The 27,761-nt window shown below is 36.9% G+C and overlaps 1 protein-coding gene across 2 annotated transcripts in view; it reads left to right on the forward strand.

Moving 5' to 3' along the window:
• CCSER1 (coiled-coil serine rich protein 1) overlaps positions 1-27,761 on the forward strand; it is a 1,436,819-nt gene that overhangs the window by 668,872 nt on the left and 740,186 nt on the right. For both annotated transcript variants that reach the window (XM_073017490.1, XM_073017491.1), the window contains exon 8: positions 6,047-6,130. In XM_073017490.1, coding sequence (XP_072873591.1) covers positions 6,047-6,130 — 84 coding nt within the window. The remainder of the gene's footprint in view (positions 1-6,046; positions 6,131-27,761) is intronic.

Below are 27,761 nucleotides of genomic sequence, written 5' to 3' on the forward strand. Positions count from 1 at the left end.
ATAAAGTGAGACCCCATTTCTACACACACACACAAATTAGCCAGTCATGGTAGCATATGCCTGTAGTCCTAGCTACTCAAGAGGCTGAGGAATGAGGATCCTTTAAGCATAGGATATTGAGGTTACAGTAAGCTGATCATACCACTGTACTCCAGTCTTGGTGACACAGAAGATCATGTGTGTGTATATATATGTGTGTGTATATATACACTAAAATCCTAGCCTTCACCACTGTATAATTCATCCATGTAACCAAAAAACACTTGTACCCCTAAAACTATTGAAATAACAATAACAAACCAATAAAAATAAAATTTTAAAAATAAGGTAAAAAAAAAAAAGTTAGTTGGATGTGGTGGTGCATGCCTGCAGTCCTAGCTACTTGGGAGGTCGAGGCAGAAAGATTGCTTGAGCCTAGGACTTTGAGGTTACAGTGAGTCTTGATTGAGCCATTGCACTCCAGTCTACTCAACAGAGTGTCTCTAAATAAATAAGAACTATACATTCTTTGTAGCTCAGTATGGAAGAAGTAGAAATTCTACCATGAGAACTAGAATAAACAGGTATTAATAAACAGGTATTATGTTTTCTCTAATCCTTTAGATGTTTTGTTGTTGTTGTTGTTGTTGTTGTTGCTTTTCCTTGTCAGCTCAGATAAGGGTACCAGATTTCAGAGAAATGGGTATACTGCTAATGTTTATACTGCTTATTTGGTAATTGTATTGGAAAGAAACATGAATTTGAGCATCTTCTCTTTTTTTTTTTTTTTTTTTTTTCAAATAGAGATGGTATTTCACTGTTTTACCCAAGCTAGTCTTTGAAGTCCTGGGCTCAAGCGATCCTCCTTCCTTGGCCTCCCAAACTGCTGGGATTACAAATGAGATTATAATGGCCAGCCAAATTTGATCATCTTATATGTGTCAGTTATTATGTTTGGTGCTAGTAATATGGTAATGAAATAGAAACTATATGCTCAAATAGAGAATAAAACTAGTTCAGTGAGGCTGGGAACAGTGGCTCATGCCTGTAATCCCAGCACTTGGGAGGCCAAAGTGGGCAGATCACCTGAGGTCCGGAGTGTGAGACCAGCCTGACCAACATGAGGAAACCCCGTTTCTACTAAAAATACAAAAAATTAGCCAGATGTGGTGACACATGCCTGTAATCCCAGCTACTCGGGAGGCTGAGGCAGGAGAATTGCTTGAACCCAGGAGGTGGAGGTTGCGGTGAGCCGAGATTGTGCCATTGCACTCCAGCCTGGGCAACTAGAGTGAAACTCCCTCTCAACAACAACAACAACAACAACAGCAAAAAAGTAGTTCAGTGAGGTTGGGGAACAAGCAAACAACACTTTAAGTATTGCGTGAAATGATGTATGGTATGGATGCTATGGAGCATTCCCAAAGGGATGTGTCACTCGGCCAAAAAGAAAAATCTTTCTAGTGAAATAAAAAGTAATTCTTGAGATGTGTCTTGGAGCACGTGGTATTATGAGGGAGAGAAGGATACAATGGGTTGAAGGCAACACATCCAGAAATTTGCATGTGTAAAATGAGGAGATGTGAAACAACATTGCATTTCAGTGCTGCAGGAATGAACAAAGTTGTGAGGAGGTTGAAAGTCAAAAACATTGCAGCTCCAGAAATAAGCAAGTAACAGATAATGAAGGGTACATTATGCTATGCTGAAGAGTTTTGATTTTCTTCCTGAAGGAGATGATTAGCTGTTAAATTAGGAAGTGACAAAATTAATTCCTGCTTAGAAAAGTCTCTCTGGCAAACAGGGAAAATGATAGAGATAGAGGAAAAATCGCTTTAGAGACAATTACAGAAATTTGGGTAAGAAGCAACAAGTACTTAGACTGTCAATATGGAATAGACAGGAGTAAGCCCAAGAAATAGTGAAGAAGTAGAGATTAAATTTGGTTTCAGATTTAGTTCAAAGTAAGTTAGCAGCTGAACATATATGATGGCTTCCTGATTATTAATTTAGGAAATAGGAAGATAATGGGGAAATCAGAAGAACTGAAGTCTTAAGGTGGCGGAAGAGGATGTTGAGTTGGAGTGTCTGTGGAACAATATTGAGTATATGTTTAGTGAGTAGTTATACTTAAGAGCTGAAGCTTGGAATACTGAAGAGCTGAAGATAATTCTGGATTAGCTAATTGTATCTTGTAATTACCAGCTATATCAGCCAGGGTTCTTTAGAGGGACAGAACTGATGGAATATGTGTGTGTGTGTGTGTGTGTGTGTGTGTGTATCTATATTCCATCTATATGTGTGTGTGTATACGTATATATGAGTTTATTAAGTATTAACTCACATGATTACAAGGTCCACAATAGGCCATCTGCAGGCTGAGAAGCAAGGAGAGACAGTCCGAATTCCAAAACTGAAGAACTTGGAGTCCAATGTTCAAGGGCAGGAAGTATCCAGCACAGGAGAAATATGTAGGCTCGGAGGCTAGGCCACTCTCTCTTTTCACATGTTTCTGCCTGCTTATATTCTAGTCATGCTGGTAGCTGATTAGATTGTACCCACCCAGATTAAGGGTGGGTCTGCCTTTCCTACCTCACTGACTCAAATGTTAATCTCCATTGGCAACAGCCTCACAGACACACCCTGGATCAATACCCTGTATCCTTCAATCCAATCAATTTGACACTCAGTATTAACCATCACACCAGCATAGAGTAGTAGAGGCCATGGATGTGGATAAATTGTGTACATAGAGGTCGTGGTTGGGTGTACATGCAGAGTGAGAAGATTAAATGCCCAAAGATTGAGCCGTGGTGAAAGGCACAATTGTTACAGGGACATCGTTAAAGATGAGCACTGTAACATGGATATTGGTTTGAGAATTAATATTTAATTATAACCAGGCACCACATGGTAAATATAGTATCTATACTAGTCCATTTTCACACCACTATAAAGAACAACCTGAGACTGGGTAATATAAAAAATAAAGAGGTTTAATTGACTCACAATTCTGTGTGGCTAGGGAGGCCTAAGGAAACTTAAAATCATGGCAGAAGGCTGAGGAGAAGCAAGGCACTTCTTCACAAAGCAACAGGAGAGAGAGAGAGCATAGGGGAAACTGCCACTTTTAAGCCATCATATCTCATGAAAACTCCCTCACTATCACCAGAACAGCATGGGGGAAACCACCCCCATGATCCAATCACCTCCCACCAGATCTCTCCTGTGACACATGGGAATTATAATTTAAGATGAGATTTGGGTGGGCTCACAGAGACAAACTACTTCATTCTGCCTCCGGACCCTCCCAAATCTCATGTTCTTGTCACATTTAAAAACCAATCTTGCCTTCACAATGGTCCCCCAAAGTCTAATTCATTACAGCATTAACTCAAAAGTCCAAGTCCAAAGTCTCATCTGAGACAAGGCAAATCTGTCTCACATATGAGCCTGTAAAATCAAAAACAAGTTACTTACTTCCAAGCTACAATGGAGGTACAGGCAATGGGTAAATGTTCTTATTCAAAATGAAAGGAATTGGCCAAAACAAAAGGGCCACAGGCCTCATGGAGTTCTGAAAGCTGGTGGGGCAGTCATTAAATCTTAAAGCTCCAAAATCTCCTTTCACTCTGTGTCTCACATCCACGGAATGCTGATGCAAGGGATGGACTCGCATGGTCTTGGGCAACTCCACCCCTGTGACTCTGTGAGGCATATCCCCTGCGGCTCCTTTCATAGCCTGGGGTTGAGTGCCTGATATAGTTTGTCTGTGTTCGCACCCAAATCTCAACTTGACTTATATCTCCCAGAATTCCCACATGTTGTGGGAGGGACCCAGTGGGAGGTAACTGAATCATGGGGCTGTTCTTTCCTGTGCTATTCTCATGATAGTGAATAAGTCTCACAAGATCTGATGGGTTTATCAGGGGTTTCCACTTTTGCTTCTTCCTCATTTTCTCTTGCCGCTGCCATGTAAGTAGTGCTTTTCACCTCCTGCAACAATTCTGAGGCCTCCCCAGCCATGTGAAACTGTAAGTCCAATTAAACCTCTTTTTCTTCCCATTCTCAGGTATGTCTTTATCAGCAGCATGAAAAGGGACTAATACAGTGCCAGTGGCTTTTCCAGGCACATGGTGCAAGCTGTCAGCAGATCTATGATTCTGGGGTCTGGAGATCAGTGACCTTCTTCTCACAGTTCCCCCTAGGCAGTGCCCCAGTGGGGATTCTGTGTGGGTAGCTCCAAACTCACATTTCCCTTCCACACTGCCCTAGCAGAGGTTCTCCATAAGGGCTGTACCCCTGCAGCAGACTTCTGCCTGGACATCCAGGCATTTCCATACATTCTCTGAAATCTAGGGAGAGGTTCCCAACCTCAACTCTTGTCTTCTTTGTGCCCACAGGCTCAACACTACATGTAAGCCACCAATGCTAGGGGCTTGTACCCTCTGAAGCAAAGACCTGGGCTGTACCTTGGCCCCTATTAGCCATGGCTGGAGCTGGAGCAGCTGGGATGCAGGCTGCTATGGCCCAAGGCTACACAAAGCAGCAGGGCCCTGGACACAGCCCACGAAACCATTTTTCTCTCCTAAGCTTCCTGGCCTGTAATGGGAGAGGCTGCTGTCCTTGTTGGGAGAGGCTCTTGTACTGTGATGGGAGAGGCTGTGGTGAAGAATTCTGAAATGCCCTGGAGACATTTTCCCCATTGTCTTGGCTGTAACATTTGGCTCTTCATTACTTATGCAATTTTCTGCAGTCATCTTGAATTTTTCCCCAGAAAACGGGTTTTTCTTTTCTACCTCATGATCAGGCTGCAAAATTTTCAAGCTTTTATGCTCTGCTTCTCTTTTAAATAAAAGTACCTGTTTCCAATAATCTGTTTTTGAATGCATATGACTGAACACATTTGGAATCAGCCAGGTCACCTCTTGAATGTTTTGCTGCTTAGAAATTTCTTCCACCAGGTACCCTAAATCATGTCTCTCAAGTTCAAAGTTTCACAGATCTCTAGGACAGTGGCAAAATGCCACCACTCTCTTTGCTAAAGCATAACAATAGTGACCTTTACTCCAGTGTCCAAGAAGTTCCTTATCTTCATTTGAGACTGCCTCAGCCTGGACTTTATTGACCAAATCACCATCAGCATTTTGATCAAAACCATTTTAGTTTCTAGAATCTCCAAACTTTCCCACATCTTCCTGTCTTCTTCTGAGCCCTCCATACTGTTCCAACCTCTGCCCATTACCCAGTTTCAAAGCTCCTTCTACATTTTCAGTTTATCTTTATAGCAGTGCCCCACTCCAATCACCAATTTTCTGTATTAGTCCATTTTCACATTGCGATAAAGAATGATCTATGCCTGGGTAATTTATACAGGAAAAAGGTTTAATTGACTCACAGTTTCTTGTGGCTGGGGAGGCCTCAGGAAACTTACAATCATGGTGGAAGGTTAAGGGGAAGTAAGGCATGTCTTCACAAGGTGGCAGGAGTCAGAGAGTGCTCGGGGGAAACTGCCACTTTTAAACCATCAGATCTCATGAGAACTTTCTTACTATCATGAGAATATCACGGGGGAAACCACCCCCATGATTCAGTCACCTCCCATCAGGTCCCTCCCTCCACATGTGGGGATTACAATTTGAGATGAGATTTGGGTGGGGACACTGAGCCAAGCCATATCAGTATCTTTTTAAATGTAGAGTTATTTCTGTTTTACCTACTATGTGTGTACAAACATGAGAGGGAATAATTTAGGATGGTTTCCTGGTTTCTGTCCTAGGCAAGTAAATTGATAGAGGCATACCAAAAAGAAAACAAAAACTAAGCAAAAACATATGTGTATGTGGATGTGTGTGTGTGTGTATGTGATTATGTATAGCATAGCATTTTTGGATGCATTAACTTATTTTTTGCAACTAAGAATATATTATGAAAAATATACTGTAGAGGGAATTTGAGTTTCATTAGTCAGATGCAATTATCTCCCACTGTGTGAAGCTGACTTTCCTTATCAAGAGCAAAGTAAAAGGGCTAAGCCTATTATGCCATCTCTTTGATGTTTTTATAGGATATAATGAAAGATGAATGCTCGATGCTCAAGCTGCAGCTGAAAGAGAAGGATGAACTCATTTCCCAACTTCAGGAAGAACTGGTAAGTGATAACAATACTTGGCCCACAGAGTGTACTTTCCTTGGAAGGTTATTTGTTCCACACCCTTATTTATTAACACCAATGGCATTAGTTATTTGTAAATCCTTCCAGTGGTTCAATCTGATGATCAGTTTTTATAATTCTGTCATGAAAACCGTAAATCTTTGATAAGCTAAAGAATAGAAAGGATGTTTTATAATCTATGTGGAAATGTGTATGATTCCAGAAACATATCACTGAACCAGGATTAAATATTTCATTTGTATCTATCAGAAATCTCGAAGGCTTAGGTAACATTGTTTTTGTAAAGTGCATTTAACTCCATACAGCTATACCTAAAGATACAGCTCTGTATTATAAAGCAAAATGCTTAATCTAGCAAACAAAACCAGATTTTACGTTTTATTTTTATAAAGCCATCAAAAATATGTTAACCTAATGAGACTTCTTGTTAATTTATTATATAGTTCCCAAATTATGTAAAAATTATACAAAAATATGAAGCATGTGTGGTTCAGATTTTAGAGTATGGTTTTTAATGTAATATCATAAAAGAGAGTAGGAAGTATACTTTCATAATATAAAAATACATTTGGTAGATAGCAGACAGAGCAGTGGGCATTTTTTTTTCTAAGTATGTGTTTTCTATTTATCTATGAATATTAACAGTATTTTGCAATAAAATGTGCACTCCGGATATACATTTTAAAGGATAGTACTCTAAAACAAGAATTAAATAGAAAGAAATAAGAAGAGATATTTTTGATTCATCATTAGTTTTTACACTAACAATAGATTAAAGAGAAAACCATGAAATAAGAGAGACTCTGACTCATTATTAAGATCAAGAAACAGATCCTTCTCAACATATTTTTAATGATTATTTCAGACTTACAGTAGTTTATTATGTAATTATTGAACACAGTTAAATTACAAAACAGACTTTATAGACCATCAAACTTCTGAGGACTCCTAACATATTAGTGAGATATTAGAGAAATTCAGAGCATAATTTATAGACTCTTCACAACTAACAATGTTTTCCCTGAAACTTGACCTTTATTTAAACAGTGTTTTATGATTGGATTGATACTGATCATTGGTCCCATGAACATGTTACTGTGGCTTTAGCAGACTTATAAACTAGTACTTAGGAAAAGAGCAGTATAACAGAAAAAAAGGAACATGTGTTACATTACCAAAATAACCTTTTATAAACCTATAAGTAACATATTGTAGTGTCAATTTTATATATTACATAATGAAAACATTTCTTTATTTAAATGTAGCCCTTTAGGTACATATTATCTAATAATGCTTATTTATGTGGCATACAAAAATATCTTTGAATTGATTAAATATCACATATAGATATTTATTGCATAATGGATAAAATAATCAATTTTAACATAACAGTATTTATTACTTTGTCAGAGAGTGCTTATTTTGGATTTGGATAATTAACTCAGAAAAGAGTATTCTTTTTTTCTCAGCATTAGTTATGATCAGTTTTAAAATATTCATATACAAGAAATCAGACCTTCATTTGCTAAATTAAATGAAAAAGAAAATGATTACTTTCAAAGACAGTACTACATAGTTACAATTTTAAGAATTTAGTACACCTCCATCTAAAAAAGTCCTATATATATTTTTTTTCTTTTCTTTTTACTTGAATTACTCAAATTGGCTACTTAGTTTCTAAAATTTCTCAGGTAACAAGCAGCATTTGAATTTTGTGTTATTGTAGTTTTCTTATCATCTTGAATACTTAAACAGGAAAAATGTTAACTTATGAAAATATAGTTTATTTTATTAGTTAAAAAGGACTGTAGCTTAAGGGGAAGTATGTAATTGATGATTCAAGAATTTTACTTAGAGGAAACATGGTTGGGAAAAAAATTGTCATTCAAACTGGATTTGGAACATGGATGAGAAGTGCCAATCACATAGGCCAATACAAACCCCTTGCATCCATGGAAAATTTTGGTCCTACTATTTCTGGTCCTGGTAATAAATAACTTGTGACATTTTGTTATGGTGGAGGTTAAATTTTACATTTATGCTCTACTTACATTGAAAATTTCAAAAATGTTTAGAAATCAGTTGAGTTGTACCCATCTATATACTATAGGTTCATAATTTTTAATAATTTAGAACTGATTCAGTTTTCAATTCTTTCTCATGGGTTTCTGATTTCTTGACCACTATTATTATCACTAGCAATTGTATCTACATGTACATTATAGAATGAAATTATATGTAATTGTACCAAGAAAGGCTTTATTCCCAATTAGTAATAAAGAAAGTTTTAAATTTTTTGATTATTTATATTTTTCAGTTAGCCTTATCAGTAGTGAGAGGAGTTGTAAAAAGTTAGGGATAGAATGGATCTAGAACAAAAGAAATGTTTTTCTTTTCTTTCTTTCTTTCTTTCTTTCCTTTTTTTTTTCTTTTTTTTTTTTTTTTGAGACAGTCTTGCTCTGTCACCAGACTGGAGTACAGTGGCCTGATCTCAGCTCACTGTGCAACTTCTACCTCCTGGGTTCAAGTGATTCTCCTGCCTCAGGGTCCCGAGAAGCTGGGATCACAGGCATATGCCACCATGCCCAGCTAATTTTCATATTTTTAGTAGAGACGAAGTTTCACCATGTTGGCTAGGCTGAACTTGAACTCCTTACCTCAAATTATCTGCCTACCTCGTTTTCCCAAAGTGCTGGGATTATAGGTGTGAGCCACCACTCCGGGCCATAACAAGCTTTTTAGTCATTTAAATGCAAGGGTTTTTTTAGTCATTTCTCTTTAGGGCATGGTTTCTCAACGATAGTGCTAGTGGCGTTTTGTTTTAAGTGTCTGTGCTGTGAATTGTAGGATGTTTAGCAGCATCCCTAGCCTCTGTCCTCTAGATGCCAGTAGCACCTTTACACATTGCCAAATGTCCCATGGGGGCAAAATTGCCTCCAGATGAGAACCACTGCTATAGGGATATTAGATTACATGTATAGTTCCCAATGAAATGGTATGTTATAGAAAAAGCATCTACTTATAGATAACCAGGGCGGGAAAAAAAAGGAAAAAAAAAAAAAAAAAAAAACTCCTGCACAAGGGTGGCACCTTTCCTTGGGCTATAAAATATGTAACTGTTTGTACACTATATTTATCTGCTAAGGCTACCAAAACAAAATACCATAGATGGGGCGGCTTAAACAACTAAAGTTTATTTGTCAGAGTTCTGAAGGCTAGAAGTCTGAGATTGGGTGCCAGAGTGATTGGATTGTAGTGAGGGCTCTCTTCCTGGCTTGCAGATGGCCATCTTTTTAGTATGTGCTCACACGGTCTTTCCTTGGGGCATGCACACAGGGAGAGAGAGAGGAGAGAGAGAAAGAGAGATCATGCAAGCCCTCTGATGTCTCTTCTTCTAAAGACACTAATCCCATCATAATGACCCCACCTCATGGCCTCATCAAAACTCTCATCATCTCCCAAAAGTCCTATCTCCAAATATCATCACACTGGGAGTCAGGGCTTCAATATATGAATTGTGGAGCAGGAGTAACAATTCAATACATAGCACATACTTTGTGCTCCTGACTGTTTAATATTAGCAAGTTCTGTTGTGGAAAACTGGAGAGTTCTACTACATATTTTTTTCCAGCATTAAATGCACATTTCAAAAATTATCATTCTTTTCTACCCTATAATTTCAAAATTATTACATTGGCTTAATTATTTTTTATTGCTGAGTGGGTAGATTTCACAAAGCATAAATATACTAAGAAACTGAAGATAATAATTTTGATTTAAGATTATATATTGATATTGTTTGGGTAAAACTATTCAGATTATTAACTGCATTTCTAATGTGAATGTATTTTTGTATTTTATAGCCACACTTCCAATTTATTCTTTCTTTTTCTTTTTAAAAAGAAGACAATAAGCTGTTTGTACTCTTAGGAACAATTTTTAAGTCAGAAGTTATTATCCCTGAAATGTTTATACATTATTTACCTTGGTGAGCTTTATTGTTTTCAACAGATCAAGATAAAAATAATCACTTGTAATTGTTTTATTATGTCCAAAGGGATATTAAATGTTAGAATATTAGAGTGTCCTGGGATTATATATGTGCGAGGCCAACTAATTGAAGAAAACGAGAAATATATTCTGTAGCCAGAAGTTTGTAGTGTGGTAAACAGAGAGGAAACTAGTTCACAGCATGGAACATCTACTCCCAACTGTTCTATAATAGAACAAAATCCCCTCTGCATTAAATAAGAAATAGACTAAAGAAAAAATTTCTCCTCTTCATCTTCCTGGGGCCTTAGCTTTCTTTACTTGAGGAGAAGAGTGAGTCAATATGGTTATATGGAAAATTGGGATATGAGTTTCTTGTCCTACCTCTAATCTTAATTGCCTATGTGACCAGATTTAGATATTTTTCTCTGTTTGGGTGTTAGTTTCTTCAACTGTCAGATAATATTACCATATGTTTTGGTCTGTTTTGTGCTATTCTAACAAAATATACACACTGGATAATTTATGGTAATTTATAAAAACAGAAATATATTTCTCACAGTTCTAGCGGCTGGGAAGTTCAAGATCAAGGAGCCAGCAGGTTAGGGCCCAGTCTCTCTGCTTCCAAGATGGTGCCTTGAAAGCTGAGGGAAGGAATGCTTGTCCTCACATGACAGAAAGGCAGAAGAGTATGAGTATACTCTCTTGCAAGGCCATTTTATAGCAGCTTTAGTATATTCATGAGAGTGGAAGCCTTCATGATCTAAACATCTCTCCATAGGTGAGACTTCCCAACACTGTTTGGGATTAAGTTTTCAATGCCAGAATTTGGGGGGACATACTCAGACCAAAGGACCACAATATTAAAAACATTGCATATTTATCAATAGTGAATTTGATAGATTGTAGCATATTTATATTTATATAACTGTATTATATATTATGTATTTTTATAGCTATGTTGCTTATAAAATTATTAAGTGGAGGGGAAAAGCAGATTTTAGAACAGCATGTTGTATAACATGATATGAAAATATATGTTGTATAGAAAGTCTAGAATAATTAATAGTATTTATCTTTGAGAAATTAGAATGTTCAATTTCTGCTTTAATGTGGTAGTGTATCATTTTAATAACAAATGTATTACTTGTATAATCAGAAAAACATCAGACTACTTCTTTGGATAATAAATGAAGAATTTTGATGTGTTTAATGGTTTTCATTCGGTGATCAGTGTATGTTGGGGGAAATAAGAGCAGCAGAGGGATCCTGTGGATTTCCCTTCTCCACCCACTTAATGATAGTAGTCCTCATTTCGTTGTTTTTTGCATGTCATTACTTATTACATTATCATTTCAATCAATAAGCAGTTTTTATTTAATGCATATCATTATACTCCATAAGATTTTATTTGATGAAAAACCACAGCTGAGAACAAAATCAAGCAAACAAACCAAAAAACTGAACAAGATGATTGCTAAGAACTACCGTGAACTATTAAACAAGGTTGGAAATGAGAACAAAAGCTGTGACACACACCTCAGTGAGAATTATTACACATCATGGTGATTGGAGAGAATATTACCTAATTGAGCGCATGGAAGAGAACCAACATTCAGAATCAAAAATAATAGGAGGACTTTTTTGATAATTAAATGTTTGGATATATATTTTAAAATATATGTTCTATTTATTTCGTAGAATATATTGGACTTTTTGAATATTAGAAATACATCTCTCTTATCCGACAGAAAGTTTTAGGGATTTTACTAATTTAATTCATTAAGATATTTAAAGTATAGCTATAGATTTAGACCAAAAGTCTAAACATAATAGCTAAAAGTATGCATACTTAGTCATAATGAATTATAAAAGGTATTTTAAATATTTGCATCATAAGTTTAATTTATTACACTTAATGATATAAAACAGAGAAATATTTTTCTCACTTCTGAGAAAGTTTAAGTGTCTTTCCCTCAGCTATTTAGTGAAGATTGTGTTGAGGAATGCTACATAATTTTATTGTTCATATGATACTGAAGGACATTGTAAAAATTATCCTCAGGTGACTAAAATAAATTAGAGAGATTTGTCATAAATGTTGATGGTGAAGTTCAGCCTTGTGTTTTGGGGGATGGATATGTTCTTGTAAATGATTACTAATCTTATAAGTGGTTTCAAAAATCTTATAAATGGTTTCACACTATGGATGAAGAGTGTGTACCATAAGACATCAGAAATTGAAGAAAGTATATTTGGTGTTTATTAAGAAATTGATTCAAAATTTTTTTTAAGTATGTTAGAGTTAGCTTACGAATGAAAACATAATAACTTTAGTTAGTTCTATGACTGTGAAGAGTAGAATTTAATTGTCCTAATTAAGGTTAGTAGATGGTGCTGTGAAGTTACTGTTTTGATTTGGATGACAATTTACATATACACTTTCAAAAATGTTAAACAGATTTGTGTGGATTTACCAAATGTAAATTGTCAGCAGTTTGTAATTCTGAACTTTTACGGTTTCTACTATTCAGAATTTTCCTGTCAGACACTTTTGTTTTCTAGCTGATCTGGGTAAAATGTATCAGATACAACTTTTTATGTATATTTCTGTAAAAACATAGGTGTTTTGGCTGGGTTCATTCCTTCCCTCAGCTTTCAAGGCACCATCTTGGAAGCAGAGAGACTTGTCCCTACCCTGCTGGCTCCTTGATCTTGAGCCTGGTGGCTCATGCCTGTAATCCCAGCGCGCTGGGAGGCCGAGGTGGGTGAATCATGAGGTCAGGAGTTTGAGACCAGCATGGCCAACATGGTGAAACCCCGTCTGTAATAAAAATACAAAACATTAGCTGGGCATGGTAGCAGGCACCTGTAATCCCAGCTACTGCGGAGGCTGAGGCAGGAGAATCGCTTGAACCCAGTAGGCAGAGATTGCAGTGAGCCAAGATCACACCATTGCACTCCAGCCTGGGGGACAGAGTGAGACTCCACCTCAAAAAAAAAAAAAAAAAAGTGTTTCTATTTAAAAGGCCAGTTCAAATGGTCACCGTAAAAATAAAAAAGTAAATTTATTAGCCCTCTGTAAAATAAACACTTTAATACAGCCCTAAATAACATGATTTAAACAAAAATGCAAAACAAAAATACTTATTATGTTTTCCTTCATAATCTTCCTCTCTTTACTAACATTAGAACATCTATACTTTTCAGTGCTAGTGAAATTTAACAGTTACCTTCACCACCACATCTTTTTAAGCAGTAAGGGAATAAATACACTGACTGTAGGAATAATATATGACTATTATCAGAGGCAAAAATTTAAAACATGTGGATAATGAGAGACTCTTTCCTGAGAAGATTTTTTGTGGGTCCGAATTCTAACTGTAGGTTACAATTAAGTTTTAAACAACACACAAACACACACACACACACAGATTTTTCCCCATACACTTTAAATTTTTTTTCAATTATCACATTTTTTATTGCCTAACCTTTAATAAACAATGCATTTTTAAATGGAAGTGTAACTAGGAGATATTTCAGTTATGGAGCTGAAACACTCAAGGATTCCACTACAAATTTTTATTTTAAGAGTTAAGTTTGTGATCTTAAGTCAGACCTTCCAACTAGCTTGAAACTGTGTTTCTAAAATTTGAGGTACTACTTATTAATGTATTCAAATATAGATTCAAAATAAGTAATGAGAGCATAGTTATTGTAAAGACAGAGAAATGGAACTTGAGATATTTAAATTCTGTCAGTTAATAGTAACCATTTGGAGTATTTATTGTATTTAAGATTCAGAACAAAAGAATAGTGTGTTGACTGTGAGCTATCTACTTTCGGGGGATGTTTGGACATTTTAGTTTATAATTAAATATTTTACTGAATTTTAATAATATCTTTAAAGCTGAACTTTATTTTTTATTTTAAAATGTTAATTTTACTTTTAAAATCAAAGCACAATTAAAAAATAAATGTTACATCAAGAGCGTGATTTAGTAATTACCTATATTGTATCTTTTGCCGATTCATTTTTTATTAAACAAATATTATATTTATTAAAATTTACTTTTTACTTTTTGACATAATAGTACACACAAAGTTAAAGACAAGTTTTAACTAGCTTCATTTCTTTTTTGGCCATTACTAATATTAATTTAATACAGTATTATTATTTAATCCTATGTTTTTGTTTTAGAAGAGGACCATTAAAAATAAGTTTTCAGGTGTTCATTATAATAGATACATCATTGAGTTGAACACTTTTTCCTCCTGTAATGTAAATATTAACTCAAGAAAGTCAGCCTTCATTTTAAAAAGTTCAAAAACTTATATCCCTTTTCTTGTTGTTCAACCTGCTTTGTTCTCACTCAAAGCAAATATTGAAAATTATATTCTTACTTGAGTGTAAGTAAGCATATAAACAATCATGTTTCTCCAACCTTTCAAGTGTCATTTACTTTGTTAATTGTAAGGCATGTTCTCAGCTCATTTGTTAACAATTGAATAGCAAAGCATGGGATTGAATAAAGACACTTGAAGAAATGATGATTTTTGAAAAATTGAAGACAATTGAAAAACTGAAAGTATAGCATTACGTGTAATCAGGTTACTATGCATAATAAAAAAAAGGGGAGCTAAAAATAAAAGACTAAGAAATACATATGGCTAACTAGCACTTTATCAGAAATCTAGAGCGAAGAGTATTTTTGATTTGATTTTAAAATACTTTCAGAATTCAAATTGAATAAAATTGTGTGTCCTTGATGCTTTAATAACAGAATAATTCCTGCATGATAAGAGAAACATTCTTTGTTCGTGAAAATCATATCATGAATATATCTTAAAAGTAATTCCCCACTTGCTCTACATTCTATTATAATTTATGGTATTATTTCATGCTAGTCATTTTAGAATAGAATATTACAGCTCCATGGATAATTTACATAAAAATGGACAGCTGTAAGTACTTTCAAATCCTCTTTCTTTTTCATATTTAGGAAATATTATGAACAGAAAAGTAATAGATTAGGTATACTTAAACATTATTAAAGTGTCAGGCTACTTTCCTTCTTTTTTCGGGAGAATTAATTGCATATATTCCAGAAAAGGCTTATCTCAGCAGTAATTACTTTCCTAGTCAGCTCTGTGAGGCAGATGTAGAGTGTGAATGTGACAGTATCCTATGATACATAATGGGGATTGCCTCCAGTTTCTTACACACTCCAGTACCCTGATGAAGAGCTGCCAAAAAGATATAATCTTTAATATTCAACGGAATTTGCTGTACAATAGTACATATTTGTTAAAGTCTTTATCACAAAGGGTTGTCATATTGCAGTACAGCATGGATGTAAGAAAATAATTGCTGTATGATTTAAATGCCAATAGGAAGGTGTTTTACCTTTAAGACATAAATATAGTTTAAAATATTGCACCATATTGTGATCAAATTAGGCATGTAGTTGAAATAAATTTATACATAAAGTTAAATAGTTGAATATTTTGGACATTTTATTTATTATATAAGCTGTGTCATACAATTTACAAACTCTCTTCTTTATTTTATACTTCTTTTGTTATACTAATCAAGATTCCAGTACTTAGAGTAATTTACCAAACACGACAATTTAAGTAGTCAGTGGGACATAATGATAGCCAAAGACTTAGAAAAAAAAAATGCAAAGCATGTTCCTGAATTATTGTGCAAATTAATAATATGAAGAAGGGGAAATATGTGTTTTTTTGTGTGTGCAAGTATAGACTGTCAAAAACAAAATTACAACAAATTTAGTTTAAAGATCTAATTGACTTTTATTAGCAATTTATGAATTGGTGGCATCTCATATAAAGATTTGCAAAAGGTCCTCCTCTGGGCATGGCAAAACAATTATTTTTGTTTGTTTGTTTGTTTGTTTTTTTTTGAGACAGAGTCTCACTCTGTTGCCCAGGCTGGAGTGTAGTGGCACGATCTCGGCTCACTGCAACCTCCACCTCCCAGGTTCAAGTGATTCTCCTGCATCAGCCTCCCGAGTAGCTGGGACTACAGGCACCCGCCGCCATGCCTGGCTAATTTTTTTGTATTTTTAGTAGAGACGGGGTTTCATCATATTAGCCAAGATGGTCTTGATCTGCTGACCTCGTGATCTGCCTGCCTTGTCCTCCCAAAGTGCTGGGATTACAGGCGTGAGCCACCATGCTCAGCCCAACAATTGTTTTTTATAAGGTACTTTGAACAGGAACAAGGAAACAAGCTAATAAAAAAAGTGGATTGTTGGCACACCCAAGATGGTCAAATAGGAACAGCTCCAGCCTCCACCTCCCAGCGTGAGTGACACAGAAGAGGGCTGATTTCTGTATTTTCATCTGAGGTACTGGGTTCATCTCACTGGGGAGTGCCGGACAATGGGTGCTGGTCAGCTGATGCAGCCTGACCAGTGAGAGCTGAAGCAGAACGAAGCATCACCTCACCTGGGAAATGCAAGGGGGAAGGGAATCCCTTTTCCTAGCCAAGGGAAACTGAGACACACAACACTTGGAAAATTGGGTAACTCCCACCCTAATACCGCACTTTACCATGGGTCTTAGCAAATGACACACCAGGAGATTATGTCCTACACCTGGCCTGGAGGGTTGTACGCCCATGGAGCCTCCCTCATTGTTAGCACAGCAGTCTGAGATCTAACTGCAAGGTTGCAGGGAGGCTGGGGGAGGGGCGCCCGCCATTGCTGAGGCTTAAGTAGGTAAACAAAGCCGCCAGGAAGCTTGAACTGGGTGGAGCCCACCGCAGCTCAAGGAGGCCTGCTTGCCTCTGTAGACTCCTCCTCTGGGGACAGGGTATAGCTAAACAAAAAGCAGCAGAAACCACGGCAGAGGTAAACGCCCCTGTCTGATAGCTTTGAAGAGAGCAGTGGATCTCCCAGCACGGAGGTTGAGATCTGAAAACGGACAGACTGCCTGCTCAGGTGGGTACATGACCCCTGAGTAGCCTAGCTGGGAGACATCCCCCACTAGGTGCAGACCTACACCTCACAGCTCACACAGCGGGGTGCACCCCTGAGACGAAGCTTCCAGAGCGAGAATCAGACAGCAACACTCGCTATTCAGCAATATTCTATCTTCTGCGGCCTCTGCTGCTGATACCCAGGCAAACAGGGTCTAGAGTGGACCTCAAGCAAACCCCAATAGACCTGCAGCTGAGGGTCCTGACTGTTAGAAGGAAAACTAACAAACAGAGAGGACACCCACACCAAAACCACATGAGTACATCACCATCATCAAAGACCAAAGGCAGATAAAACCACAAAGATGGGGGAAAAGCAGTGCAGAAAACCTGGAAATTCAAAAAATCAGAGCACATCTCCCCATCCAAAGGAAGGCAGCTCATCACCAGCAATGGAACAAAGCTGGATGGAGAATAACTTTGATGAGTTGAGAGAAGAAGGCTTCAGTTGATCAAACTTCTCAGAGCTAGAGGAGGAACTACGTAACCAGTGCAAAGAAACTAAAAACCTTGAAAAATGGATGAATGGTAACTAGAATAAACAATGCAGAGAAGACCTTAAAAGAACTGACAGAGATGAAAACCATAACACAAGAACTATGTGAAAAATGCACAAGCTTCAGTAACCGACTTGATCAACTGGAAGAAAGTATCAGCGATTGAAGATCAAAAGAATGAAATGATGTGAGAAGAGAAGTATGGAGAAAAAAGAGTAAAAAGAAATGAACAAAGCCTCCAAGAAGTATGGGATTATGTGAAAAGACCAAATCTACGTCTAATAGATGTGCCTGAAACTGACGGGGAAAATGGAACCAAGTTAGAAAACACTCTGCAGGATATCATCAAGGAGAATTTCCCCAACCTAGCAAGCCAGGCCAACATTCAAATTTAGGAAATACAGAGAATGCCACAAAGATACTCCTCGAGAAGAGCAGCTCTAAGACGCATAATTGTCAGATACACCAAAGTTGAAATGAAGGAAAAAATGTTAAGGGCAGCCAGAGAGAAAGGTTGGGTTACACACAAAGGGAAGTCCATCAAACTACCAGCAGATCTCTCGGCAGAAACTCTCCAAGCCAGAAGAGAGTGGGGGCCAATATTCAACATTCTTAAAGAAAAGAATTTTCAACTCAGAATTTCATATCCAGCCAAACTCAGTTACATAAGTAAGGAGAAATAAAATCCTTTACAGACTAGCAAATGCTTAGAGATTTTGTCACCACCAGGCATGTCCTACAAGAGATCCTGAAGGAAGCACTAAACATGGAAAGGAACAACAGGTACCAGCTATTGCAAAAACATGTCAAAATGTAAAGTCCATCGATGCTAGCAAGAAACTGCGTCAACTAGCGAGCAAAATAACCAGCTAATATCATAATGACAGAATCACATTCACACATAACAATATTAACCTTAAATGTAAATGGACTAAATGCTCCAATTAAAAGACACAGACTGGCAAATTGGATAAAGAGTCAAGACCCATCAGTTTGCTGTATTCAGGAGACGTATCTCACATGCAGAGACACACATAGACTCAAAATAAAGGGATGGAGGAAGATCTACCAAGCAAATGGAATACAAAAAAAGCAGGGGTTGCAATCCTAGTCTCTGAAAAAACAGACTTTAAACCATCAAAGATCAAAAGAGACAAAGAAGGTCATTACATAATGGTAAAGGGATCAATTCATCAGGAAGAGATAACTATCCTATATATATATGCACCCAATACAGGAGCACGCAGATTCATAAAGCAAGTCCTTAGAGACTTACAAAGAGACTTAGACTCCCATACAATAATAATGGGAGACTTTAACACCCCACTGTCAACTTTAGACAGATCAACAAGACAGAAAGTTAACAAAGATATCCAAGAATTGAACTCAACTCTGCTGCAAGCGGACCTAATAGACATCTACATAACTCTCCACCCCAAATCAACAAAATATACATTCTTCTCAGCACCACATCACACTCATTCCAAAACTGACCACATAGTTGAAAGTAAAGCACTCCTCAGCAAATGTACAAGAACAGAAATTATAACAAACTGTCTCTCAGACCACAGTGCAATTAAACTAGAACTCAGGACTAAGAAACTCAATCAAAACCACTCAACTACATGGAAACTGAACAACCTGCTCCTGAATGACTACTGGATACATAATAAAGTGAAGGCAGAAATAAAGATGTTCTTTGAAACCAATGAGAACAAAGATACAACATACCAGAATCTCTGGGACACATTTAAAGCAGTGTGTAGAGGGAAATTTATAGCACTAAATGCCCACAAGAGAAAGCAGGAAAGATCTAAAATTGACACACTAACATCACAATTAAAAGAACTAGAAAAATAAGAGCAAACACATTAAAAGCTAGCAGAAGGGAAGAAATAACTAAGTTCAGAGCAGAACTGAAGGAGATAGAGATACCAAAAAGCCCTCCAAAAAATCAATGAATCCAGGAGCTGGTTTTTTGAAAAGATCAACAAAATTGATACACCACTAGCAAGACTAATAAAGAAGAAAAGAGAGAAGAATCAAATAGACACAATAAAAAATGATAAAGGGGATATCACCACTGACCCCACAGAAATACAAACTACCATCAGAGAATACTATAAACACCTCTATGCAAATAAATAGAAAACCTAGAATAAATGGATAATTTCCTGGACACTTACACTCTCCCAAGACTAAACCAGAAAGAAGATGAATCCCTGAATAGACCAATAGCAGGCTCTGAAACTGAGGCAATAATTAATAGCCTACCAACCAAAACAAGTCCAGGACCAGATGGATTCACAGCCAAATTCTACCAGAGGTACAAGGAGGAGCTGGTACCATTCCTTCTGAAACTATTCCAATGAATAGAAAAAGAGGGAATCCTCCCTAACTCATTTTACAAAGCCAACATCATCCTGATACCAAAGCCTGAGAGAGATGCAACAAAAAAAGAGAATTTTAAACCAATATGCCTGATGAACATCGATGCAAAAATCCTCAATAAAATACTGGCAAACCGAATCCAGCAGCACATCAAATAGCTTATCCACCATGATCAAGTGGGCTTCTTCCCTGGGATGCAAGGCTGGTTCAACATACACAAATCAATAAACGTAATCCAGCATATAAACAGAACCAAAGACAAAAACCACATGATTATCTCAATAGATGCAGAAAAGGCTTTTGACAAAATTGAACAGCCCTTAATGCTAAAAACTCTCAATAAATTCAGTATTGATGGAATGTATCTCAAAATAATAAGAGCTATTTATGACAAACCCACAGCCAATATCATGCTGAATGGGCAAAAACTGGAAGGATTCCCTTTGAAAACTGGCACAAGACAGGGATGCCCTCTCTCACCACTCCTATTCAACATAGTGTTGGAAGTTCTGGCTAGGACAATCAGGCAAGAGAAAGAAATCAAGGGTATTCAGTTAGGAAAAGAAGAAGTCAAATTGTCCCTGTCTGCAGATGACATGATTATATATTTAGAAAACCCTATTGTGTCAGCCCAAAATCTCCTTAGGCTGATAAGCAACTTCAGCAATGACTCAGGATACAAAATCAATATGCAAAAATCACAAGCATTTTTATACACCTGTAACAGACAAACAGAGAACCAAATCATGAATGAACTTCCATTCACAATAGTTTCAAAGAGAATAAAATACCTAGGAATCCAATTTACAAGGGATGTAAAGGACCTCTTCAAGGTGAACTACAAACCACTGCTCAGTGAAATCAAAGAGGACACAAACAAATGGAAGAACATACCATGCTCATGGATAGGAAGAATCAATATTGTGAAAATGGCCATACTGCCCAAGGTAATTTATAGATTCAATGCCATCCCCATTAAGCTACCAATGACTTTCTTCACAGAATTGGAAAAAACTGCTTTAAAGTTCATATGGAACCAAAAAAGACCCCGCATTGCCAAGACAATTCTAAGCCAAAAGAACAAAGCTGGAAACATCATGCTACCTGACTTCAAACTATACTACAAGGCTACAGTAACCAAAACAGCATGGTACTGTTGTTACAGTACCATACTGTACAGTACTGTTGTACAGCATGGTACCAAAACAGAGACATAGACCAATGGAACAGAACAGAGTCCTCAGAAATAATACCACACATCTACAGCCATCTGATCTTTGACAAACCTGAGAAAAAACAAGAAATGGGGAAAGGATTCCCTATTTAATAAATGGTGCTGGGAAAATTGGCTAGCCATAAGTGGAAAGCTGAAACTGGATCCTTTCCTTACTCCTTATATGAAAATCAATTCAAGATGGATTAGAGACTTAAATGTTAGACCTAAAACCATAAAAACCCTAGAGGAAAACCTAGGTAATACCATTCAGGACATAGGCATGGGCAAGGACTTCATGTCTAAAACACCAAAAGCAATGGCAACAAAAGCCAAAATTGACAAATGGGATCTAGTTAAACTAAAGAGCTTCTGCACAGCAAAAGAAACTACCATCAGAGTGAACAGGCAACCTACAGAATGGGAGAACATTTTTGCAATCTACTCATCTGACAAAAGGCTAATATCCAGAACCTGTAAAGAACTCAATCAAATTTACAAGAAAAAAACAAACAACCCCATCAAAAAGTGGTCAAAGGATATGAACAAACACTTCTCAAAAGAAGACATTCATACAGCCAACAGACACATGAAAAAATGTTCATCATCACTCGCCATCAGAGAAATGCAAATCAAAACCACAATGAGATACCATCTCACAACAGTTAAAATGGCAATCATTAAAAAATCAGGAAACAACAGGTGCTGGAGAGGATGTGGAGAAATAGGAACACTTTTACACTGTTGGTGGGACTGTAAACTAGTTCAGTGATTGTGGAAAACAGTGTGGTGATTCCTCAAGGATCTAGAACTAGAAATACATTTAACCCAGCCATCCCATTACTGGGAATATACCCAAAGGATTATAAGTCATGCTGCTATAAAGACACATGCACACATATGTTTATTGCAGCACTATTCACAATAGCAAAGACTTGGAATCAACCCAAATGTCCATCAGTGACAGACTGGATTAAGAAAATGTGGCATATATATACCATGGAATACTATGCAGCCATAAAAAAGGATGAGTTTGTGTCCTTTGTAGGGACATGGATGCAGCTGGAAACCATCATTCTCAGCAAACTATTGCAAGAACAGAAAACCAAATACTGCATGTTCTCACTCATAGGTGGGAATTGCACAATGAGATCACTTGGACACAGGAAGGGGAACATCACATACTGGGTCCTATTGTGGGGAGGGGATAAGGGGTATGGATAGCATTAGGAGATATACCTAATGTAAATGACGAGTTAATGGGTGCAGCACACCAACATGGCATATGTATACCTGTGTAAGAAACCTGTACATTGTGCACGTGTACCCTAGAACTTAAAAGAATAATAATAAAAAAAAAGTGAATTGTTTAACATCAGGTTACTTCATGTTACTTTCCTAGTAAGAGTTAAAGTGGAGGAAACTTCCTTATTATGCCCAATAAAACTAGCATGTTTGGGATTTGGCTATCACTTCTGCATGATTTCTTGGAAGGACAGAAAAATAAGTTACCTTCAGTTTGATGATATTAAATCTTAACATGAATGACTCCATTTTGGTTCAGTCTTTTGGAGTCTAGTACACAAGCTCAGTCCAAAATAATGGCCTCCTCCTTTATTTAACAGTATGTATATAAATGACCATGTAATGATCTACTTTACAATAAAGTATGTTTAAAAATTTGAAAGTCAGTCTGAGCCAGCGACTTTGACTGGAGCGAGTGTTAACATGATGAAGGATTGGAGTGGTGTCTGTCCTCAAGGAAGCAAAGGGAGATAGGCTTACATAATTTTAATAACAATAGCCACTAGCTACTGAGCTCCTAACCTTTGACAGGTACTGTGAATGCTTTAGGTTTATTGTTGCCTTTACTTTTTATAATACAATTGAGAAATAAATATTATTACTCCCAGTTCATTCATAATAAACTAAAATTCAGGGGAATTATGTGATTTGTTTAATTGTGGGTAATACATGATAGTTAAGATTGAGAGGAAAATCTGTCCGATTCCATGCACATGTTATGTTCCCTATTACATGAAACAGATATAAATTACAGAGAGATTACGAACATATTAGTGCTATGAAATAGGATAACACGGTTCACTTTTGCTACATATCAATACCAAAATAAAAATAATAGCTACTATTTATGGATTGGTTACCATTCATCTGGTAGTATCAGTCAGACTTGGGTGGTCAGGGCAGAAACTCCTGTGATAGTGTTACAGGCAAAGCCGGTTCCCCAGAATTTAAGGGGGGGGGGCGTCTTTCCCTGTTCAGTGTTGCAAAGCCATTATGTGAAACTGAAAATGACCCTCAAGCAGTTCAGGCTTTATTTGATGGCCATGGAATTGAGAAGCGGGAGCACAGCTCACAGATGAACTTCTCAGCTCCTGAGAGCTGGAAAGTCACAGATAGAGGGCTACTTTAATTAACGTATTGAGCATTAAAAACAAGGGGAAGAATATCCATGTATTTTGGGGGAATGGGCAGAGAAAATCTCAAAACTGGAGTGTTGCCTTCCTTTTATGGTTTCCTCTGGTCATTATCATGATGATTAACTGTCATGGCACTGATAGGACTTTCATTTAGCATGGAAATTAGATTACAATAAAGTTAGAGTTTCTTCAGAGGTCAAGTGAGCTGCCATATTGGATACCACTGGTTTCAACTGGTCTGATCAGGTTGGGAACTTCTGACCACCTCCTGTTCTTAAAGTTTAGGAGAGTCAAGGTGGGATAGCAATTTAACTATGCCCTACAGGCATTACACTGAGTAATGATAACAAAACAGAAAAATTTATTTTAGAGGAATCACCTACAGCCACTTCTCCCAGCCTTGGAAGTGAGAATGGTGGCTTTCATCAAAAAGGGTATAGGGCATCACAGACACATTTAATGTCATTTTAGTAACCATGTCCTATTTCATGGACACTCTTTATATTTGAGTTAAACACATTATTACTTGTAAAATCATGACAGCGTTATCAGAGAGATGAAAAGAGAACAATTTGAGTATCTTATCTAAAAGCTGCATAGGGGAGGGAAGAATTTTCTTTTGCCCTCTGAGAGTTTAATAATTGAGTCTGTTAAATAATCCGACAACGGGCAGATTAATAGGAAAATAGTTACACAAATTTATCATGTGCACCAGGACATTGCAGGAAAGACAAGTGAACACGCTAAAACCAAGTAAGATTTATAATTCTTATATACCATCTTTATAGGGCCGAGGGGGAAGGAGATGTAGGCAATTTATAGGAGAGTAAATGGGAAAAATGAATGGGCCCTCAGAAGAATACATGGTGGTTCATGACAAAGTTGGTCTGTGTGTGGTGCTGACTTTTTGTCTTCGTCTCCTGTGATAAGAGTTAATCTTCTCTGGTTGATGCAGCTCTCGGGGAGAAGATTGGCAACAGCTGTATTACTTTCGGAGGCTCTGTCTTTAGCCGGATAAGGGGAGCTCTGAGAAAATGTCTGCTTATATCCACCATACCTCAAGTGCCCTGAATTTGAAGTGATTAGCAATACCAAAGTGGCATATTTTGAAGTTGCATTTTCTGAAGTCTTTCAGCTGAGAAATCAAATTTTTTAGTGACTTAAAATATATCTTTACATTTTTATGACATGTGTGAATGCAATATCTACATACTTATCCATAAGTCTATTTCATATCACTAAGATATCTCCCATAGTCAGCCAAATACAGAGTGAGAGAATGGTCAAAAATGAGGAGAAGCACTAAATCCAAACAGCAAGAAATATCTCACGACTTCTGATGAAATATTTTACTCAGTGGATGAACAAAACAAGAATGAATGGGCTGGAGATTGATTTTAAAAATTTAGTTTCATCTCACTTTACAATTCTTTGAGCTATTCCTAGGACTATTATATAGTTTTTGTAAGGAATAAAAAGGAGGATTTTACCAGTTGTAATCCCCACTAAGAAGCTTGAGCTGAAGTGTTTCCTGTGTGTCCCCTTTTACCTTCAAATGTGGCTTTACTGTTACTTGTTTTTCTCTCTCACTGGTGGGTTCCTTAATGATGGGGGACTTGTTCTCCTATAGCCTTAGCATCTAACAAAGTAGGCAATTAGTAAATATTTGAAGGAATGAATAAAATGTATATTGTATTTTTTGGTCTTACATTTGTTAGAACTTTTAGAGAATAAAGCAAGACAATGTCACATTATTAAATTATATAGATGAAAGATAGAAGTGAAAGGGGAAAGAAAGACTGTGAGTTTAGGTATATAATTTCCTGGAGGAACCGCTAGATGCCAAACAAGCCATGTGGGGATGTCACCTAGGAAACTTAAATACAAAATGGTATCACCATAAATAACAGCAAGAAAATAAGTGGAGGAAAACAAAGCTATGAAATGATCCGAAGACAAGTAATCAAGAGAAATTATGGAAGTAAAAAGATAAAGTTAAAATTGATTCTAATCTAAAATAGTCTAGAAAACAAAGAAACACTAAGGAAACAACGTTCAACAAAACCATGAAAACTTTTCAAGAATTTAGGAAGTGCTAATATCATCTTCTTCTCTTCATTTCACCAGAAAAACATCTTAATGAAATAATACAATTTGAAGCCCCTCTTAAAAGGTTGATTTTTTAGATAGAATGGTTTATAATGTGAACAATTCATAATAGAAAATGACTATGGGTAGGAAGTTAATGAGACTGGAGAAAAAAACAGCTACACTAAAACGTAAGTACAAATGAAAGAGTAAAAATAGATGTAAAATGCCAAACATGTTCAGAACCTATATTGATGAAAGTATTGTAAGTAGTGGTAGAGATCCAAGTTACCATGAGTTACCAGCAGCCTCTCTGTATGGGTCCATAGCAACTTCAGTCCTTGCTGCCTCAGAAAGAATTTGACTCAGGGGCATAAAGCAGACAAAGAGAATGAGACAAGTTTCAGAACAGGAGTGGAAGTTTCTTTAAAAAGTCTTTAGAACATGAAAGAAAGGAAAATTTGCTTGGAAGAGACCCGAGTGCACACCTGAAGGTCTGCGAGAGAGTAGATGACAGCAAAAAAGAGATCTTTAACCTTGATCCTATAACTGTATAGACTGGCCTCTTTCCCATAATTCTTTCCTTAGGGTGGACTTCCTGCATGTGCAGTGCTTTCCTTACCTTTTGGAATTGAGCTCATGCAGTGCGTTTAGGGAGTTATATGCATGCCTATCTGAGGCTTCCTTCCTTTTTCCAGTGGTATGTGTCCTTGAAACATCACACTTCGCCATTTGGCCTCTTAACACTCATCCCCAAGAAGCTGCTTCTCCCTGAGGCCTACATTCAATTAACATTTCTAATGTTAGCATGTGTGGACTATCAGGAGATTCTCTCCCTGGAAGCCAAATTATCATTTCTAGAGAGGTAATGCGATAATTGCCAAACCATCGCCGAACATTTCTAGTGAGTGGAGGAGAGCCCTCTCCTGCACTGCTCATGCTTAACTACCTGTAACAGCATAAAATGTTGAGAAGTATATGAAGCAAATAATTGCTCATACTATGTGTCAATATTATGCTATGCCATTTACTTATGTATCTTACCGCACCCTTGGCCATACTGTTTTCTTTTATATTGAGGAAACTAAGGCTCAAAGATGTTAAATAAATTTCTCAAAGCTACAGAATGTCATTTAAAGAATCTAAGCATATACAAATTAGATTTTACCATGTTTGCTATGGAGAAGCAAAAAGTGCTTCAGTGTAAAGTTCCTTCACTCAAATTATTTCCCACTGTTAATAGAATACACAGACTTGTGGAGTGTGAGACTGACAGGAACAAAGCAAATAGAGACCAGTCAATTTGATGGTTATGGGGATTTCTGAGCTATTTAAGTTCATGGAACTTTGTTGCTTTGGAAAGAGAGATCCTTAAAATTCTTCTAATTGACACAGACACAACTGTACATTTTTTTGTTTTACTAAATTCCCAATCCCTAGTCTATTTTTGGTTTATTACACAACCAACCAAGATGAACTTGAATCAGTCAAGTTCCTAAGGATTTGAGGCTGCAAACACACTCTTCCTTTTTTCTCTATTGTATAACTTTTGTTAATTGTCCTTGGTCTATGAGCAAACAACTTTGGTAGTAACACTAAATTACCATTTAAAAAGTGACATGTGTGTTTTAATAATAAATGCTGAGGAGTGAATTATATCTAACACCAATATAACAGATATCCCATCTATATAAACTCCCTTCCCACTGTCTTTTTCATGTTAATCTGTAATCATTTGCTCAGCCTGTATTTCACTTCCCAACAATTCTGGGTATTATGTTGGTTTTGCTGTCAGTCCCAATATATTACAAACAGGGGAACTGAGGTTCAGCACAATTAATGAACTATCTCATTAGCTAACAAGCAGCAGGAGGGTTTGCGTATACTAAGGTATGCGTCAGTGTGGTGCTACACTGCCTTTGCTGAAGACTGACTGATTTGTGCGTGATATGAAGAGAGATACCATTATGGAGAAAGGAAG

This window comes from Chlorocebus sabaeus, chromosome 7, assembly GCF_047675955.1.
Source record: "Chlorocebus sabaeus isolate Y175 chromosome 7, mChlSab1.0.hap1, whole genome shotgun sequence".
Classification (NCBI taxonomy): domain Eukaryota; kingdom Metazoa; phylum Chordata; class Mammalia; order Primates; family Cercopithecidae; genus Chlorocebus; species Chlorocebus sabaeus.